The 19,716-nt window shown below is 44.2% G+C and overlaps 1 protein-coding gene and 1 pseudogene across 2 annotated transcripts; one reads left to right on the top strand and one right to left on the bottom strand.

Moving 5' to 3' along the window:
• LOC119169775 (venom metalloproteinase BumaMPs1-like) overlaps positions 1-19,716 on the bottom strand; it is a 254,793-nt pseudogene that overhangs the window by 90,172 nt on the left and 144,905 nt on the right.
• Positions 1,153-2,823, top strand: LOC142796352 (uncharacterized). 2 transcript variants are annotated; one of them, XR_012893770.1, is made up of 3 exons: positions 1,153-1,391; positions 1,985-2,107; positions 2,655-2,823. XR_012893770.1 is itself a non-coding variant. In XM_075886736.1 (3 exons), the coding sequence occupies exons 1-3, from the start codon at positions 1,295-1,297 to the stop codon at positions 2,819-2,821; spliced, it is 309 nt and encodes a 102-aa protein (XP_075742851.1). In that variant the 5' UTR covers positions 1,153-1,294; the 3' UTR covers positions 2,822-2,823. The 2 variants fall into 2 exon arrangements, 1 of the variants encoding a protein (XP_075742851.1); XM_075886736.1 differs by having other exon boundaries at positions 2,063-2,107.

The following is a 19,716-nucleotide window of genomic DNA, read 5'->3' as shown; positions in this document are numbered from 1 at the left end:
TCCTAGCGCTGTGACGTGAACAACCAAAACTGCTAGATTCTACATTCTGTTGTGGATCGTGTTACTCTGGAAGCGCGCCTAGACTGTTCTTCGGAAACAACTTAAGAGTTCTATGTCGCAGCGAGAGCCCGTGAACGTCAAGCTTCCCTCCGGCACCCAGACCTAGCGCTGTGATGTGATCAACCAAAGCTGCAAGATGCTACATTCTGTTGTGGATCGTGTTACTATGGAAGCGCGCCTAGACTGTTCTTCGGGAACAACTTGAGCGTTCTATGTGGCAGCGAGAGCCCGTGAACGTCAAGCTTCCCTCCGGCCCCCAGAAAAAGCAAAGATTTCATCGGTGCCTTGCTTTGGATGAAGTTGTAGGCCAATATCGCCTAACTACAGGTTTCCGAGTTCGTCTGGCCATCGTTTTGCACGGCACTAGAGCCTTGAAAACAGCCGGTCACGGCCAGTTCTTACACTTTATCAATGAACGTGCACGCCTGGCCAGCCCTTCATTGCTGTCATTGGCAGCTTCCAGTCTGCAGAAGCCCTTTGCCTGTTGGCCGTACTTAGTTCCTCATGACACCGACGGCTACTAAATGCTGCCATCGGTGAGTTCACCTTGCAGAACTAAATTTCACCGGTGCTATAATTCACGCAGTTCTATAATGTGTGCACGTTTTAAGCCCATCAGATGTAGTGATTCTCTATGGTAAGTTGAAGCATGAAAAATTTACTACTACTGTTATATACATACATATATTGTGGTGCAAATACATAAAAAGTTTTTTGTGATTTGATACAAGTGAGCTCTTGTTTGATTATGAGGTTGGGCCTGTCGATTGACCACGTTTGATAGTTGGAAAGGTAATGTGAATTTATTTTTCAGGAGCCAGGTTGCACTTAAAAAATTTATGTTATTTTGGAAAATTAGTTCTATAGACGATTACCACTGTGGTAGTACTATACTTCAGTAGGACATATATATTGCGGTACGTAAATTTTTACATGAGGCTTCAGTTTTTTCAAAGTGAATATAGCAGATTTTGGTCACTTTAACGAAGTGATACCTTCCTCAAATAGGTATTAGAAGTGAGTGCTTTTAATGATTGTTTTTAATTAAATATCTCGTTTTTGGCTCTTCACAGATCGCATAGATTGGTTTGTTAAGGTCCTGTGATGTATCGGTTGCACATTCTGGCACATCAATCCTCATCATTACTTGGAGCACCTGTACAAAAATAGGAAGGACACGTTCTCCCTAACTGTGCAAGCCTATGTCACTGCTGGGACTGTTATCATTCAGCGGATGTGGCGTGGAAGCATGCATGGCAGCCTCATCTGGAAGGACTGCAATCTGCTTGGGAGCTTCGAGGGCACAAAACTGCCTAACGGCTGGTTGCAAGGTTAGTTTTTCTTTAATACATACGATTACGTGAACACCACTTACTGTGCACAAATTGAAAACCCAAGCATGGTTGCTTTCAGTGGATACCTGTAATATTCTTACACATAATTTTTATTCAACATTTATAGAACTAAATTGCAAGGTAATTGAGAATGTTGAAAGGTGAAAGCCTGCAGCTTATGAATGAAACTCGAATAATCTGAGACTCAAAAGCTTGTGCTTTGAAACGAGCACAAATACTTTGATTCCTTATTGAGCTCTCGAGCTTGTGACTCCCTCTGTGGATCAAGTGCTCTGGAAGGAAATAGCAAGTGGGTGAAAATTGCCTGGCTGTTCACAACTTGCAAGGAGAAAGACCTATTGAAGAAGCATCAGATGACATAGGGCCAGTAACTGCATCTTTTACCTAATGTAGCTTTTTCTCTCTCAGTGCTGTTGCTTGTATTTCAGCAGAACATGTTCACCACGATTGCATAGTGATATATATTTTTCTACAAATTGTTCCTGACCTTAGTATGCATTGTTGATCTCTAAAGGTGACGTTCAGTGTGTTTCAAAGCCATGGCTTCTCATTTCTTTGTCTGTGGCTAGCCTATTTCAGCAGCAGAGCGATGCAGCTAGCACACACGCAATCCAAGTCATGGAGCGCTCCTTTAGTGTTCTGTGCAGGACGTAGCATATCCATCCGGCAAGACACTGGTATCAACAATAATGGTGAGTGTTGGTGGCACCTGTAGGAGCCCGTTGTGTTTGTTGCGTATGATTATTTCCCCTGATGAAGTGCAATTTTGAAAGGTTTTCTTCATTTAGAATAATAGATGTCAGCAACAAGCACACTCATAATCCACAAGTTCTTTGTGTCTTCTAGACTGCCCATTTGCTCCTATATGCGGTATGGTGAGTTGGTTATGTTAGACAGCCTTAAAATTATGAACATTGGCTGTTGTGTTGTAATGCAGTCTAACTTGTGTTTCTTAGTGAACTTATTTTGTGGTATACTTCTCGCACCTAGTGTAAAGTCGAAATAGAAGAAACTCTATTGGCTTTTTATGCCTGTCAGAAGTTTCATGCCTTCATCTATAACACTGTAGTTTTGCTCTTGTATCATATTAAATATATTTTCAGTCTTCACTGTTTGTGTGCGTGTTGAGGCTTGTCATTGGCTTCTGAAAATACAATATCTGTAAATATGAGCACATAATTGACAACTATACACTCTTGCATGTAGCATGGTTGTAACAATGATCTGTATTTTTCTAAGTTCCAGCAGTAACAAGGGGTTCGGTGCTCCACGGTCATGTACAGTGTATCAAGAACAGAGCACAGAAGACCAACAAGTATAAAGGGACTGCCAGTGACTGTTCTCCTGCTCAAAGTTTACAACAGCAGAAAGAGCACATTGTGATGTCAGGAGCAGCCGCTGCTTAACTTCTTAGCAGTGCATTATTCAGCAGTCTATTTGCTTGCATTTGAAATTATTTAAATTTTGCATGGAAGATACCAAACTATGACACTAATTTAAAGGCTGCTGTAGGGTTAGTAGGCAAATATTTTTGAGCTAAAGTTTTTAATATGTGTATTAAGTGCCTGTGTGCCTCTACATTTACATGCCATATATCACAGCATCCATGGTCGCCAATGGTAACTGTGTTTGCATTCTTTGTAGTAAAAGAAGTAAAGCCATGGATGCAGTAATCATGTACTTAGTCGATGTAATCCTTCAGTGTACACTCACTCGTATAGCACCAATGATGCCATGAGTGTATAAGCTCTGGGAAGTGAATCTACGTGGATTATTTTATTTGGAAGGAAGAGGATCATCACTACTCCTAGTATATCTTAACAGTAGATTTTAGTGCTTGGGTATTATCCCAATGTCTGTCCGTCCTTCAATAGTCTACTTATCTACTGTGTAAGTGTAACTTTTTCAATGTATACTTTGCTCGGATAGGTTTGTTCATAATGTAATGCAAGTGACTTATCATCTATGCAGCTCTACCCAGACTAGAAATAAAAGTATTTCTTTTTATATTTAGCATTAGCATGCATTCACTTGTGTTTTTCTAGGTGCCTGTACAATAGTTTAGCCCTACAAAAGTGCTGGTATACTCTAATATTGAATCTGGCATCTTAAAATAGTTTGTTAGTGGAAGTAAGAATGTGTTTACAACCAATATTACTATCCTCAGATGAACTGTGAAAACTCTGTGAAAATTTATTTCCATTTTTTGAGCTTTGTGAAGGCAAATGTTGTTATGTTCTTTTATTGTGGTCCCTGTTTCATGCAACTGACACATAATTACTTTGCAGTGGCATAGTATTAGTTGTTATTTTACACATATGTGCTGAGCAACATTGCAGTTGAGGCCAGCAGCAAGACATACATGCAGTGCACTGGAGCATCACCTCACATAGTGTACAGTCTTTGCCCACCAGTAAACTCAATATTTTTCACGCCGACTAATAGACAGCTGTGTGGGAACTGTGTTGATGTGCAAACTTTGAAGTCTTCTTGAGGAGTGTTTTTCATCATTTTTGTTCAAGTGAAGTAGCTACCCAAGGCCCCAACTGGTGGGGATGTGGTGGTTTCCTCTCTCCAAAAGCACTCCCACCAGCTGCCTCAATGTTAGCATGGGGTGAATTCACGATCTGGAAAAATAATTGGTCTTTGTTTTCTTGGTCGAAAGAGTGACTGCCACCGTTGAGCCACCACGACGCGCCAGAAGAGAAACTTTTAGCTAAATAAAGTTGATTATACTTTTGAGAAGTGTTTTCGGGAAATGAAATGGCGCCTATAGCTGTCCATATAAACACTGTTCGCACCATGGAGTTTAGTAGCTTATAATTGTATTATTCGTGTATTGTCTAGAATTTCTTTGCGCTGTGCCAACTTTCAGCCCAAGTGTCCTGACATGATTGGTTAGTGTGTTGCGAATGAGCCAAGCTATGTAAATAAACAGAGTGATATTGCAGACATGTACAAAATATTGATGCACAGCCCTTTTCTTTAGCATGACATTGTCAAGGGCTTTATTCTTGTGTTTTTCATAAAAACTGCTTGTTACTGGGCAGCAGCGCAAAACTATGCATCAAGCTTTGGCGAGATGGTTTGAGAAACACCATGTTCACACATAACAGTGCCGGTGGATTTCCCTCGTAAGTTACTTTCTGTGGTATATTCAAAATGAGTGTATTAGAATTGTTGTTTTATAGCCATTCATTTTAATATTTACACCGAAGTGTATGTATGTATGTATGGGTGTACATATGTATATGTGTGTGTGCGTATATGTATGTATGTATGCATCTTTTAAATAAGAATCCGTTTATCATTGGTGAGTAAGTTTGGTAATGAATTGGCTGAATTTGTTTCTAGTTATTTCTCTTTTGAGTTATTATACATTTAAATTTGTTTTGAACTGCATAAAAATAAATGTAACCTTACACAGAATATGTGTGTTCGAAGAAGTTGTTTCATTTACCAACCTACAGTCATGGGCAAGAAATTGGGTAAAATGGAACGAACCTGCGAAAATTAGTTTAGAGCATAGCTACTCTACATGGCATATCTCGTACACATTAGGGTGGTTGAATATGTCGATTTCAGCCTTTCAATTTTAATCAATAAGCAAGCTATCACCCGTGGTTGTATATGTGTGCGATATTTATGCATACTGTGATACCGGTTCGCAATTACAATTAAGGTCACAAACCTAGTCAAGCTGAATACACAAATTTCGTCCATGCACCTTTCATCTGCACTAGAACTGTTGTTAATAAAAAATAAACTTCAGTTTAGAAATTTATTCTAGTAACTAAAAGCAGGGTATCCCTTTATCACACAAATCAAATTGCCATTGTTCTGTTCATTCTGGACAGTAGGGGACCCTCTCAGCAGAACTCGATTAACTGCTATAGTTCATTTTAACCATTGACAGCGACATTACACTGAAGCGTGCACCATGACAAATAGCGGGAGAGAAGACACAAAATAATCACTCTGTTTGCGTCAGCTCTAACTGTCCGTGCTCTTTGGTTTTGCTGCATGTGATGATGCCCACCAAATTAGCACGAAAGCGTGTCCCTACAAAGGCAGTCAACTTGGCTGCAAGCAGTTAGCTCACTGCATGTGTAAATTTTCTTCAAAACACCGTGAAGACTGATTGCTGGTCGAATATCCAAACACGTGAAAAGTAATATACCAGGTATGATATTGGTATTTCAGCACTGGACACTTTTGCTATAAGAGAGGATGGAGGAGAAAATTATGAACCCTGAATTGTTTAATTTTTGAAGGAGCACAGTACAGCGCTTTTGGGTAAAAAGGGGAGTGAAAGAAGGAAGTGCGAAAGCCTACTTCTCAAAACATTAGTACCCGCCACCACGCATAATGTCAGGCCGGGCAACCTCTTGAAGAAAAGAAAGTGCTCAGTCATTCTGCGAATTGAACCAAGTACCTCCTAGATTGTAGTTGAGAGCTGTAACCGCTCGTCCACTGCAGCAGTGCTTGCATTCGCCCTATGGCTGATATATCGTCATTCCTTCGAATGAAGCCAAATGCAAAAACGTCCGATGAAAGTTTGTCAAAAATAGAAAAAATAGAATGCGTTTGCCCAAGGTTACTAGAAGATAGAAACCGCCACGTGTGACTGTATAACCGTGCGCTATTTATTCTTGTACATTACTGTCAGGACGTTGGGATAGCCGGCTCTAACGTAGGCTACCTTCTCATAGTTTGCCAAATATAAATAAAAAAATAAAAATATATATCGGCCTGTGACAACGCTAATCAACTATTATGAATTCACTGTCACTAGTGTCACTTTCACTAGATGAATGCTCAGTTTGCTTCCATTATCGTTATTTAGGAAAGTTTTGGCTCATTAAGTAAACTCTCCTAATTAGCATTGATTCTCGCATCTAAGGACAGTCACACTTCATCTCGCTTTCTGAGTAGCTGTCACTCCCATATAACGCGTACTCCACTTTTTTATGCTCTCCGAGCATCTGACGCTGCTTTGCGGAGACTTTCCCTGACGTCTGCTGGGCCAGAAAAGTGTCTTTATTATCTATCGATTTCAAGCTTTCGCGAAGCCGAAACGAGAGTCTCTCACTCTCTCTTTTTATCCTTTTCGCACGTGTGATAACATCTCTCGACCTCAAGACTCGTATACACGTCCCTTGCTTTGTTTGCGCACTCAAACAACGCTGGACGAAATATTTGCACCGTGTTTTGTGAAAAGCCTTAGCACTGAGACGCCTCCCGACGAGTCTCCCTCATTTTACGTAGACGTATACTTCAGCGTAAGCGTATGCACGTTCTCGCATACCGGCTTTATAAAAATGCTGCGGTGCATGGAACCAGCGAAATTGCGCTCACAGTTTCATTTGATTACTGCTGTTATCTATTTCCGCACAATTTGTCTGCAGGCACCTAAGTCGCTCATGTGTCTTGTAATAGGAATATTGTAACAAAGGCTACCTTTGACTATAGGTACAAAAAAGACCCTTACGTTTACCACTATACCGTGCTAGATTGCACAGAATTAGTCAAGTAGCAGTGCAGCTTCAACGAAATGTAAGGTAACTGGTCGCGTTAAATAGGGGAAGACATTCGAGGCACATTTTCAAACATTGCATGCATCGATTTATGTGTGGTTTCATTTATGTGGTGCACCTGGAGCGTTGTTTACTTGTACTTGGCGAGATAGTGCATGCATGGCTCGGTGGCTTAAGGCCATCGAGCAATTATTTTTTTAGCTACAGTCGTAGATTAAAGGCGAGTGCTTGGCTTTGCACAGCCCACCAAAACGTCTATTACAACGTACGCGGCGTCCCGTAAGCGCTGTAGCAGACGCTCGCGGAACTGAAACTTAGATGCAGCAAATCTTTGGCTATCATCGTATACTCTCGATGCTAGACGCTTTGCGTGCTACCTTGATATTATCGGCACACACTTCTTTCTTTCCTTGTCGTTTCATCGGCTATCGTGTGTCCTCCTTGCCCTCTTAAGTGCCGAATAAGTTAAATTCATACCCGCGCTATAGTAATCCCTCCAGATAAGAAAAATGTTTGGCTAAAAAAATGCGTAGCCAAAGAGAAAGCTTTGTGAATTTGGCCCCAGGTGCACGTTAAAGAACCACAGGTGGCCCAATTTCCGCAGCTCCCCAAGAAGATGTGACTCATTTCTTATCGTGGTTTTGGGACGTTAAACACCAGCCATAAAAGTTTCCTTAACAAAAGGGCATGCTTACTGGCACGAGCGAAGTCAATAAAGCACAGAAGATTACGTGATAAGTAATTAGACGTGCTCGTTCCATCTTTTTTGTTGGCTTGAGTGAAGCATTATCAATTCTGATTTCAGATTGAAATAATGACCAACCCATCCGACTCTTAGTGTTCTAGGCTACTTCTAAGAACACGTATTCATGGCAACGTTCAGAAATCGCTTAGTGACTAGACGAATGACTCGAGAGGTATTCAGTGCTTATGAGACTACTATAGTAATGGTGATAGCGATAACATACTTTTTTTCTTAAAGGAGATAACCCCTATGGGCTCTAATTATAACGACACCTGTAGGTCCACGTCTCTTCATTTTGACAAGGATAACAACAAGCAAGTACCCCAGAAGTTTGCCAGCATAGTCACATTATCGGTCGGAAATATCAGTGTCATGAACTTAATAAACTCGACAATAGCTCAGGTGCTTCGTCGTTGCCGTCACTTATACCGAACCTGTCCTCCATATCAAATTGAGTCACAAAAAATAACATGGGTCGGAGATAATCGGACTGTGATTGTCTTCGTTGAATAACATTTTTCAACATTTCATACTTTCTTCCGACTTCTCCAAAGAATGCCGAAGCTGTGCTGACGCTTACCAATTGGACTGTGAAGTCTACTGCAGGTTGCTGATGTTTCCCACAGCTTTTTGCGCTATGCAGAGGGCTTCATAGCACGCTGAAGCGAACGTCGCTCTAAATTACATCCTCCACCCTTGATACCTTCTTATGACTGACACCGTTAAACAATCGATGTAGGTATTACCCGAAAATTGTATTCAATCATGATATGATTGGCCGAATGCTTCATATCTTATATATAGACCATTTTAATGACAAAGTAAGCTCAAGAGATCCTTCGCGGCTCTAAAGGGGCATGAAAACAGTAAAAGTGAATAAGCTTGCACTTGCTTCACAGTGTTCTTCTCCTTTGCGCTACACCTTCTTAGGTAAATAGGCGTAATGCTCAGCTGAACGCAAATCACAGCAAAAACATTTTTGTTGTATAGCAACGTGCACAATTCTAGGCCAATGGTGCTACATCCCAGTCGTGTGCATGAGTAAATCTGCCCGATGCCGATGGATTTCAATGTTAAAGACTGTTCTTGACAGCGTACATGTGGTATTCAGACTATTTGTTTAGCTGATCGTGATGAGGCCGCAAACTGACAGCCTATCACATATTTTTACATTAAGTGAAATAAAAACATAGGTTACTCACCCTGTAAGCAGAAACACTATGTCTGAGCTCTCAAAGTATACTTGTTTTTTAACGTGTTCATTGAAGTTCCTAATTGTTTCTCCATAAAGAATGTTTCTGTAGTGCGCATATCCCTCTACATGAACCATGTACGGCTCTTCACTTTCCTGAAAAAGATGAAAAAAGGAATATAACAAGTGTCTTTGCATAACCACGAAAAAACACATTGATAGAAAAAATTGAAGAATTATATTACGAACCTACTACTACTACTACTACTACTACTACTACTACTACTACTACTACTACTACTACTAATAATAATAATAATAATAATAATAATAATAATAATAATAATAATAATAATAATAATAATATAATCTGCTCTTTTACATTCTAGCACACTGATATGTTTATGATTAACACTATAGCGAAGAGGTAATAATTTTCAATGTGTAGTCTTTGTTAACGTGCATGGAGAAAAGCGAAATCTCCCCCCCCCCACATTGTATTTTTCGCTTTTTTATATGTCTATATACACGTTCACAATGTGAGTGCGAGGATGGCGCGCGCGTAATGTGCGTGTAAATATGGTTGTGTGTATGCATGTATTCATTGCCACATTATTTCTTCAGCCTTTGTTATCGCCTGTTACGCCATAAATCTAAGCGCAAATTTGGGCCTGATGTGTTCGAGAAGCTTAAAAACTGTAGTAGATCCAGTTGTTAAGATAACGCTCCCTACGCGAACATTACAGGTTCTTCGAACCTACGGGGCCACTACCAATCACACCGATATATTCGCCAGCACATGTATAAATGATGACGTGGTTCCCCGAATCTAAGTAGATTGATGGCCGGCGCTCTGTTCGCCGCTATCAATGCCAGGGTGTATTGCAGTAATCTGTCTTTCCGTTCACCGGCTAGTCGTTCTGTCAAATAAAAAGTTTCATTTTCGTTCCACAGTCTGCTCCCTTCGTAGATGTCACGAACCCGTGACAATAATATCACGGGGTCGTGATGTGAGCAAAGAGCAGCAGACCTAGGTCGAAAATGAAACTGGTTACTTCGGTCGAACTTGCGGCGACGCAAAATGAAAGTGGCAGTATAGCAAGACACTGGCACTGATAGCAGCTAACGGAGCGTCGGCCGTCGACGAACTTAAAAGCGGCGAAGCGTGTCGGCTTTTATACACTTGCCGTCGAACATTCTAGCGTTCCTCTGCACTGTCCTAGTTTCCAGAATAATCTGAAATGCTCACGAAGTGAACGCAATTTTAACAAAATGATCTACTTAAGTCCTGAAGCTTGTCGAACACTCTATTGGTGCGATTCGCACTGAGAATTGCGTGCAGCGTAACGGGGCAGAAAACTTAGGGAAGCAATGTGGCATTGCCCCCCTCTGAAAAAGGCATCGTCCATATGCTTTAACAGTAAATTAAAGTACAATAAGGCTAAAAGTACAAATAATTAGGCACAATACAGCAACAATAACAACAACTACAAAATACACTCTTTTAGTTCGTTAACGTGCATGAAACGACTTGAGGCCCGCGACATGGACGACTTCAGGTTGTGATCGGCGCCTTTGAGAGTTCGTAATGCCGTCGGGAAGAACCTCGTAGTCGAGTGGGCCAAGACGTCGTACTACGCTGTATGGTCTGAAGTACTGTCGCAGAAGTTTTTCACTGAGTCCACGTCGGCGCATCGGCGTCCATACCCAAACACGTTCACAGGGCTGGTACTCCAGGACGGTTCACCGAGCATAGTAACAGCGGCTGTCAGTCACCTGCTGATTCTTTATGCGCAGGCAGGCCAGTTGCCGGGCTTGTTCGGAACGCTGCAGGTGCTCACTCACATGGAGGTTTCTTTCGTCGGTGACGTTGGGTAACATGCGTGGAGCGTCGTTGCCGGGCTCCTTTCGTAGACAAATTTGTATGAAGATAACTGCGTCGTCTTCTGCACCACCATGTCGTACACGAAGGTCACGCACTGAAGGATTTCACGTCTTGTGCTCGACGTCATTGTAATTGGCCAGCATATCGGCGAAGGTCTTAGTAGAATGCTCGGTGAGGCCATTCGTCTGGGTGGTAGGTGGTGCTCCGGCGATGACCTGTCTGGCTGTACCTCAGCATTGCCTGAGTCAGGTCTGCCATAAAGGCCATACTTCTGTCATTAATGAGGACCTGTGAAGCTCCGTGGCACACGACGATGTTCTCGTCAAGAACTTTGATACCTCGGCGGCTTTGCTTTTGGGCAGGACCCTTGTCTCAGCGTAGCACGTGAGGAAGTCGGTAGGTACGATGATCCAATTGTTCCAGGAATTTGACGTCGGGAACGGCCTGGTAAGTCTATGCCGATTTGCTAGAACGGCCGGTGAGGTGGCTCAATAGGCTGGAGAAGTCAGGCTGGCCTAGTCGGTGGTGTTTTTTATCGTTGGCAGTCCAGGCATGTCTTCGCATAACAAGTGACGTCGGCGCAATGGCGTGGCGTACTACCCCTGTATTATTGCGAGCGTACGGGAAACACCAAAGTGCCCAGTCGTCACGTCGTCGCGTGTACAGCATCCGAAATTTCTCGACGTAACGCTGAAAGTACTACAAGGACGTAGTTGGCCCAATGTGGTGAAAATATTTTCTCGACGAGGACGTGATCACGCAAGAAAAACGACGACAGTCCTCGCTTGAATATTTTTGGAACAACGGCATCTTTGCCCTCGAGGTATTCCGAAAGGCCCTTAATATAATGGTTAGCTCACTGCCTTTCTGCAAAGTCATCAATGCTGAAGGATTTCAAAGTCGTCATTCTCGTCGACCTGCGGCGGTGGGTCAACGGCAGCGCGTGACAGGCAGTTGGCGTCACAATTCTCTCACCCCAACTTGTAAACGACGAGAATGTCGAATTCCTGAAGTCACAGACTCCATTGTGCGAGGTGACCTGAAGAGTCCTTCAAGTTAGCACGCCAACCAAGGGTGTGGTAGTCGCTGACACTTCTAAAAGGCCTGCCATAGGGTAGGGGCGAAACTTGGAGCTAGTCCAGATGATGGCAAGGCACTCCTTTTTTGTTGTGGAATAGTTTACATGTGCTTTGGTTAGCGACCGGCTTGCATACCCAGTGACCCTTTCAAGCCCATCATTCTTCTGCTCGGGGACGGCTCCGAGCCCTACACTGCTTGCGCTGGTGTGGATTTCTGTCTCCGCGTCTTCGTCGAAATGCGCAAGTATCAGCGGTGCCTGCAGGCGTCATTTTCGTTCTGGAAGTGATTCCTCTCGCGGGGTTTCCCACTTGAACTCGAAGTCGGCCTTTGTAAGGTTAGTCAGTGGCTCGGCGATGCGGTCATATTGACTCATGAGACACCTGTAATGGGTGCATAGGCCGAGAATTTACGCACAGCCTTCTTGACAGCAAGTAACGGGAATTCAGCAATGGCTGTTGTCTTCTGCTCTTCGGCAGGTCGGGGTGTACTCTGGACTTGCTTATCACGTGTACCAAGAACAAGAGTTCGTCATATGCAAAGTGGCACTTCTCTGGTTTCAAAGGGTGTCCGGAGATCTCGATTGCTTGAATTACAGCTTCAAGGCTCCTGAGACGCTCGTCAACAATTGAAAGAAATACGACGGCATCGTCCAAGTACACGAGGCAAGTCTTCCATTTCAATTCAGTCAGCATGGTGTCCATAACACACTGCAACGTCGCAGGCGCCGGGAAAAGACCAAAGGGCATGGACTTGAACTCGAAGAGGCCGTCTGGTGTAATGAACGCAGTCTTTTCTCAGTCTTGCTTGTCTACTTCCATTTGCAGTAGCCTTTCTTCAGGTTCATCGATGAAAAGTGTTTCGCGTTGTGGAGTCGATCAAGGCCGTCATCTATTCATGGTATTATCATGTCCGCGCGTTCGTACGGGTGCGTCATGTGCGTGCATGTACCTGCTTTGAATATCAATTACTGACAACACGAACAACTGACCATTGTGCAGCCCATTACCATAATCATTAGATACTTCGTACCGTCATCGCGAACGAAAAGAAAGGAGCGCTCCTATCGCAATCGAAAATACGATTTGTCTTATCTCGAAATACGTTGGCCCAAGCATAGCTCTCTCCTACAATAAAGCGGACGGCATGCGCACTTAGCTTTATGGATAAACAGAACACCGTGTGATACGTGCATTCGGCAGGGGGAGTGGCAGCGTAGTTAGCTGAAAAACTGTTAAGGTCGTGCCCGTAGCAGTGTAACAACTCAGCGCAAAAGTGCTAGCACCTTTTCAAGAGGTCTGCTAGACATGAGCGGTTGCTTTCGTCAACCTGGGTCTCGCTAGGCAGGTTCCTGAACTTGAACTAAACCTGATGCGGTTAGCAAAGAAGCAAGGTGTTTACGCGCACAGCGCCACGAATTCCGCTCTTTGGGGAGTAAAATCCTTCATGCCGATTAAAATGGCGTGGTGCGCTGCCAGCTAACTTTCGTCGTGGACGAAGCAACGCAATCTGACGCCCGAATCAAGAAACACCAGTACAACACCAAGCCAAAGTGCCACGTCAACCCTCTTAGGCGCAGCCATTTTCGCTTTTTGGACCAGTGTTACCAGCACACTGAGCGTTTCTGGAGTTGCATGGAGATGTTTCTGAGCGTTTCTGGAGTTTCTGGAGATGCATGGAGATGAATGGTATCAGAAATTCTAACCTTGTTCCAAACCTAAAGAAATGCTACTTAAAAAATATCATACTCTCACTTCCTCGTCGATCCGGAGTGCAACCGTTCAGATCACCAGAAGACAGCAGCCGTTGAAATCTTCAGTGTGTCACGATATGTAAACAAGCTCCGAAGTTTTGTTTAGGTGGGGGAGGAGGAGGGGGGGTTTCCTTCCATATTCATCGCTTTACACCTAATTTTGTCGATGTCGCGTATCCGCTGACACGTCTGCAACGAAAGAATACTTTCTTTCAGTGAACTCCAGAGTGCGAGTCCTCTTTTCATCAACGGAAGTTCCTGCTAATGTCACGGCCTGTTCTTCACTGAACCCCATCAGATTCAACAGAGCTGCACATGGATGCCTAGCAGCATAGCAATTGGTGCCATCCTAGTTCATTGCTACGATAACCATGAACACGTGATCCTAAACGTACGTCGCACCTTAAGTAGGCTTGAGCTGATTTACACTGTCAGAGAACAAAAATGCCTTGCGGATGTATTTGCGATTCAGCGGTTTCGGTCTTAGCTATACGAACGCCCACTCACAGATGTCACCAACCACCACTCATTGTGTTGGCTTGTCATTGTGTGAACTTTGACGCAGTGACACGATGCGCACTCACGAACCAAATAAAATCTCTGACGTTGGCCTTCATGCCGGGCCAGACAAAGCTTGAAGAAACAAACTTTTGGATAGAGCGGATTCCGGGCTGAGAAGGGCTGTGATAGGCGCTGAGTATTTTCTTACAGAAAGGGTTGGCTTTTATGGTCTTGGTGTAGCTGTTGAGGTGTCACAAACAATTGGCACATCTTCAAAGATGACGGGTTTGAGCAAAAGTGATGTGGAAGCTTCGCGTAAGTTTTCAAGCTCGGTGTCTTTTATTTGGGCTGCAGCCAGATCCTGGAGTATGAATGAAAAAGATATTGAGGTGGAGGTTTTTGAGGGACTACGGGTGATGGAATTCATGTGACTGAGAGCGTCAGCTGAAGCGTTGTCAACACCGCTGATCAGTTGAGAACTCCGAGATGAAGGAGAGCTGGTGCACCTCGCGTGGTTTGTATAGTGGGTCAGATCGGCCGATTGAATAAATGACAGGCTTCTGATCAGTGAGAACTGTAAAGGAGCGGCTTCCAAGTTGGTGTCGAAATTGGCGAGTTGGTGTCCAAATTGGCGAGCTAAGATGGCGAGCAATCCACGGCCAAAAACAGTGTAGTTTCTTTGGGCAGAAGTCATACGCTTGAAGAAAAGGGCAAGGAGCTGCCACTGATCGTTCACTTTTTGCTGGAGTGCGTCCACAAGTTCAGAACTCAATGCACCCGTCAAGAGCTCAAAGGGGTAACCTGAATCGTGGTGCATCAGCAGTGTGGCTTCAGCCAAAGCGTCTTGATGAACTTGAAAGCTTCTTACTTAATGGTGTTCCATGGTAGTGTAGTTTCGGAAAGTTTGCCACAGAGCGAATTGTCCAGGGGCTCCAACAGTGTCACACAGTTCCTAATAATTTGACGGTAGAAATTTCCAAGTCCTAAAACTAGCACAGCTAGGTTATTGATGTAAGTTTTGAGAACTTGACAATTGCTTGCACTTTTTCAGGAAGGGTTTCGACTGCTGTCCCAGCGATAAGCCTAAAAATTAAGCGAATGCATTGTGAACTCACTTTTGCAGTGTTCACAACAATTCTGCTGGCTGAAAGGCAATGGAAATGTTGACAGAGGTGTTGCAAGTGCTCCTCGTGGGATGAACTTGCCACCAGCAGGTCATAAACGTTGGCGAACACAAACGGGAGACCACGTGTGACCGTGTCAATAAACCGCTGGGACGTTTGAGCAGCGTCGCGGAGGCCAAATGGCATTCTCAGGAACTCAAAAGACCAAATAGGGTGGCGATTGCCGTTTCTGAATCATCTTCTGCAGCAACAGGAATTTGCTGAAAGTCTTCAACTAAGTAGATTCTAGAGAACACTGTTGTGCCATGCAGAGCTGATGCAAAATTCTGAATGTTGGGCAGGGGATATCGGTCGGCAATAGTTTTTTGCGTTCAGGGAACGGTAGTTTCCGCCCAATTTCCAGTCACCTGACTTTTTGGGAATAATGTAGAGAGAATACGCCCCGCTGCTCGATGATGGTCGTATTATTCTGAGTTCCAAAATGTGTTCAAAGGCAGCCCTGTCTACTTTGAGCTTATCGGGAGCAAGTCGCCGTGAGTGAGCGAAAACAGGTGGACCAGTGGTGATGATATGGTGTCGGGCATTATGTTGCATGGGTTTTGTCCAGTCAGGCGGTTGCGTGATGCTTGGGAATTCTCGAAGAAGTCCTGCGAAACGGTCATCGGCCACTGTTTTAGTTGGGGTGATTGTGTTAGAGTCATGGGAAACAACAGTTTGGAGAGAGAGCAGTGTAATAGTGTCTAGCAGGTGTTGTCGTTTCGCGTCGACCAGCAGTCCATGATGGTTTAGGAAGTCGGACTCAATGAGGGTACAGCGTGCGTCAGTGACGAGGAAAAACCTATGAAACACGTGGCGCAAGACTAAGTTCAGAGAGAGCGACCACGATTTGTACACAAGGGTCTTGCTACCGTTGACAGCTTGCAGATAGGAGATTGAAGGTATTGTTCGGTCGGATTTTCAAGCCGGAGTAATGCTGACTTCTGCTCCCGTGTCCTCCATGTACTGCTGGCCTGTGATTTCGTCCTTGACCTGAAACAGGCGACTTTGAGGTTGGCTTAGACTAGTCATCACCGTCAGTGGTCGGCCTGCCTGTTGCCCTGCCACGGGTAAGGTTGGAGGCATAGACGCACGTTCTGTCCAAAACGGCGATGGTAATACCTTATTTCAGGTGGTTTGGGGGACCGAGAGCGTCGTGCGCGTCCATAACTCGGGGAGCTTCGGCTGCAATTTCGGTGACGTGTAGTGGTGTAATGACACTCAGCGGCACAAACCAGTTGTTCTAGTCGATCGCAAAGGACGTCGATGCAAGAAACAGAATCAGATAATGTTTTTGCAGTGGCACTCACGTGGTTGAATGACGGCGTGACGTTGCACACAAACGGCGTGGTCACCTTAAGGACCTTGTCTGCCAGCCTCTCCAGACTGTTGAGGTTCAATGTAGACGCAGTGGCTAGTAACATTTGCGCATTGCCACGAAGGCACTGCAGAAACAGTTATTGTAACATGTTCTTCTCAGTATTGTTGGGGTTGCCACTCATGAGTTGATGCATATGACGAAGAAGCTGGCTGGGACTGTGGTCACCTAATGCCTCCGCGGAGGAAAAGTGATATATGCCGGAACGCTGTGATGCCGTCGTTCGCTCCAGCAGAGCAGCCTTGAAAGTGCTGTATGAAGTGGTGGAGGGGGTTTCGGAAACCAGGTCAGATACTTCTTCCGCAGCAGCCGGTGACAGCGCCGAAACAACGAGATGGTACTTGCTTTGCTGCGTGCGCACGCCACAAAGCACGAATCGTGACTCAGCTTGAATAAACCAGATCCAAGGTTGCGGTCCCAGTAAGCTGGTGGTCGGATGGAGATCGCAGAGACGCCATGATCAGTTGTGCCAGTAGCTTCCGTGTTTAGGTGCGTCTCGTTGCTCTGCATGACTCTACAATACTTCGGCAGTGCCGCGAACGACTATGGGTCACCACTATGTAGAGCCATGTTGTACGAGATGGACACATACTGTCAGAAACAACGTCTTTTTTATTCTGACCATTAGAGAGTCAAACATAGAGCAGGTGCACTCAGTGCACCGAAAGTGAAAAGAGTGAAGGAGACGAAGAAGAAACAGACAGGAGAGCAGGGTGTCGCTTGGAGTGCTGCTGCGCAGATTTTTATGACCATGGGGTGCGCGGTGGTGGTAACATTGATCTAAATGCAAAGTAAATACTATTCATTTTTTTTACCTGGCTGAAAGATACTTTGCATAAAATACAATCAAAGGGACTTACAATCATGAAAAAAGCCCTAGGCTCAAGCGTTATGTTTTTTTTTGGACGAGACGTGCAACTCGGTCCCCGTGAGTTTGCACCTCATCATTTGTCATCGCTGTCACTCTCGGTGCGTCGAGGACTATGAAAGTTCAGTGAGAAATCCTCTCCGTCAAGATGGTTTCTTTCAAAGTTACTGCTGAATGCAATCTGAAAAATTTCCTCTGCAATGACCTCGACAGCACCAACACAGCTTGACTCACCTCGTTTGTCTGGGCCACGAGAACATTTCGCTCAGGATTCCGTCAACAAGTGAATCGCTTGCATTGTGCTGTCATCTATCACCAAAAGTATAAAAACAAGTGGCGCAGCGTTGGCCAAGATTTGGAACAGGAAATCTCGAGCCCGTGTGATATTCCGCGTACAACGTAATGAGAATTGTGCATCACAAAATCTTCGACTAGTGCTATAATCCCGTAAAACACGGCAAGTTTCAACTGCAAAGGCCAGACGAAAACAATTAACAAATCTACGTGGCTACAGAAAATCTCACAACGCCGATATGAGCCCTGCGAGGGCTACATTTGGAAGTGCAAATTGCAGTGTATTTTCATAAAAATTCGGCGTCTCATAGGAGCGTGCCAGATATGTCAAGTCACGTAAAGCCTCACTTATTCACTGATGCACGAAACATGCAAAGTGTTCAGTGTTCGTTTCTTGCTCACGCATCACCACTCAGTCTAGCACAACCGAACAAGGAAGCATCTGCCTGCTTACTATTCATGAGAGGACGCACCTGCATTTCACTTGGCCGAGCTCACAGTTTATGTTAATTACGGATAACAAACCCTGCTGAACAACGACCGAGTTGCTAGTGCACGGTCACACCACGCACTGACCTACGTCAAGTTCGTATCAACACTGCCAGTTCCCGACGCCGACACACGTGCCGTGTCCTCATGAGAGGTAGTAGTGCATTACCTCATTTCGTTTTCTCTTCTTCAGTAAACAAGACGCGCCTTCCAGTTAATATTTCGGTGTGACAGGGTAAGTGCTGCTGCAAGCTAGCAGCTATAGGCATTGCTTTTCAACTTAAACGACAACGCAGTAGGTATTCTCATGGTAGCCACTCCTTCCGACTACTAACCAGCACCTCCAACGGATATGTTATGGCAGAGACAGAGACTAGCAAGACTTGCATGTATATGTGCAAATGGTTATGTGAGCAACGCTGGCGATCCCAAAGGCTCGTCGAGAAGTATCTTCTGTCGTCATCAAATTTCTTTGTATATATATATTTATATATATATATATATATATATATATATATATATATATAAATTTATATACATTTACATATATATCTATATATATATATATATACGTATATATATATATATATATATATATATATATATATATATATATATATATATATATATATATATATATATAATGAAGTCTTTGTAGTCTTGCCTGCGTCAGCGTTTATTTGAGAAAAACCTCGAAAAAATGAACGGGCAGAGCCAGTACACAGACGATGACGATAATAATGACCCAGAGTAGCCAATAGGACAAAGAGACAAGCGGATGATGGTGATCGTGATCATGCAGGGATGAGAACGATGTAAGTAACAAACGCCCACCCTAATCCCCCTCTTGGAAGCAGACACCTTGGCCGCCGTAAGTCAAAGTGACGGGGAACGTATCGTGAAAGGTTTCATGCGACAAACGTGGAAAATCTCTGTGCTGCAGTAGCGGCGGTATGTTGGGGCGACGAGTGTTGTCACACGATAATTGACCGGCGAAGTCTGTTCTAAAACAATGTATGGCCCGATGAAGCGTGGTTGGAATTTGTCACAGGGACCATGAGTGCGAATAGGTGTCAAAAGCAGCATCTCGTCACCAAGTTGGAAAGGCACAACGTGATGGGATGCGCCATAGATGATCTACCGCTCGTGCTGTCTCGCTTCAGTACTGATGCAAGCCTGATGGCGAGAGTTGGCCAGGCGGGACATGTATTCTTCGCTAGAAGACTGACATGAATTCCCATGGCTGTTAAAGAAGAAGACGTCGAGAAAGGTAGTCGGGGTGCGTCCGTACACGAGGTAAAGTCCTGAGTAGCAAATCGTTCGTTGAAAGGCGGTGCTGTAAGCGAATGTCAGGAATGGTAAAAGAATATCCCAGTTTTTGTGGTCGGGTTGGACTTAAACGGGCATCATGTCAGCAAGGGC

Source organism: Rhipicephalus microplus, chromosome 2, assembly GCF_043290135.1.
Source record: "Rhipicephalus microplus isolate Deutch F79 chromosome 2, USDA_Rmic, whole genome shotgun sequence".
Taxonomy (NCBI): Eukaryota; Metazoa; Arthropoda; class Arachnida; order Ixodida; family Ixodidae; genus Rhipicephalus; species Rhipicephalus microplus.
Note: the sequence above shows the minus strand (reverse complement) of the source record. Positions and strands in the feature narration are given on the sequence as shown.

Bases quoted from the DNA above. Each gene is read 5' to 3' on its own strand.
- LOC142796352 (XM_075886736.1), top strand. From the start codon at position 1,295: ATGTGGCGTGGAAGCATGCATGGCAGCCTCATCTGGAAGGACTGCAAT. The intron at 1,392-2,062 runs GTTAGTTTTTCT...TGTTCTGTGCAG, and splicing joins GCCTAACGGCTGGTTGCAAG to GACGTAGCATATCCATCCGG. The intron at 2,108-2,654 runs GTGAGTGTTGGT...TATTTTTCTAAG, and splicing joins CACTGGTATCAACAATAATG to TTCCAGCAGTAACAAGGGGT.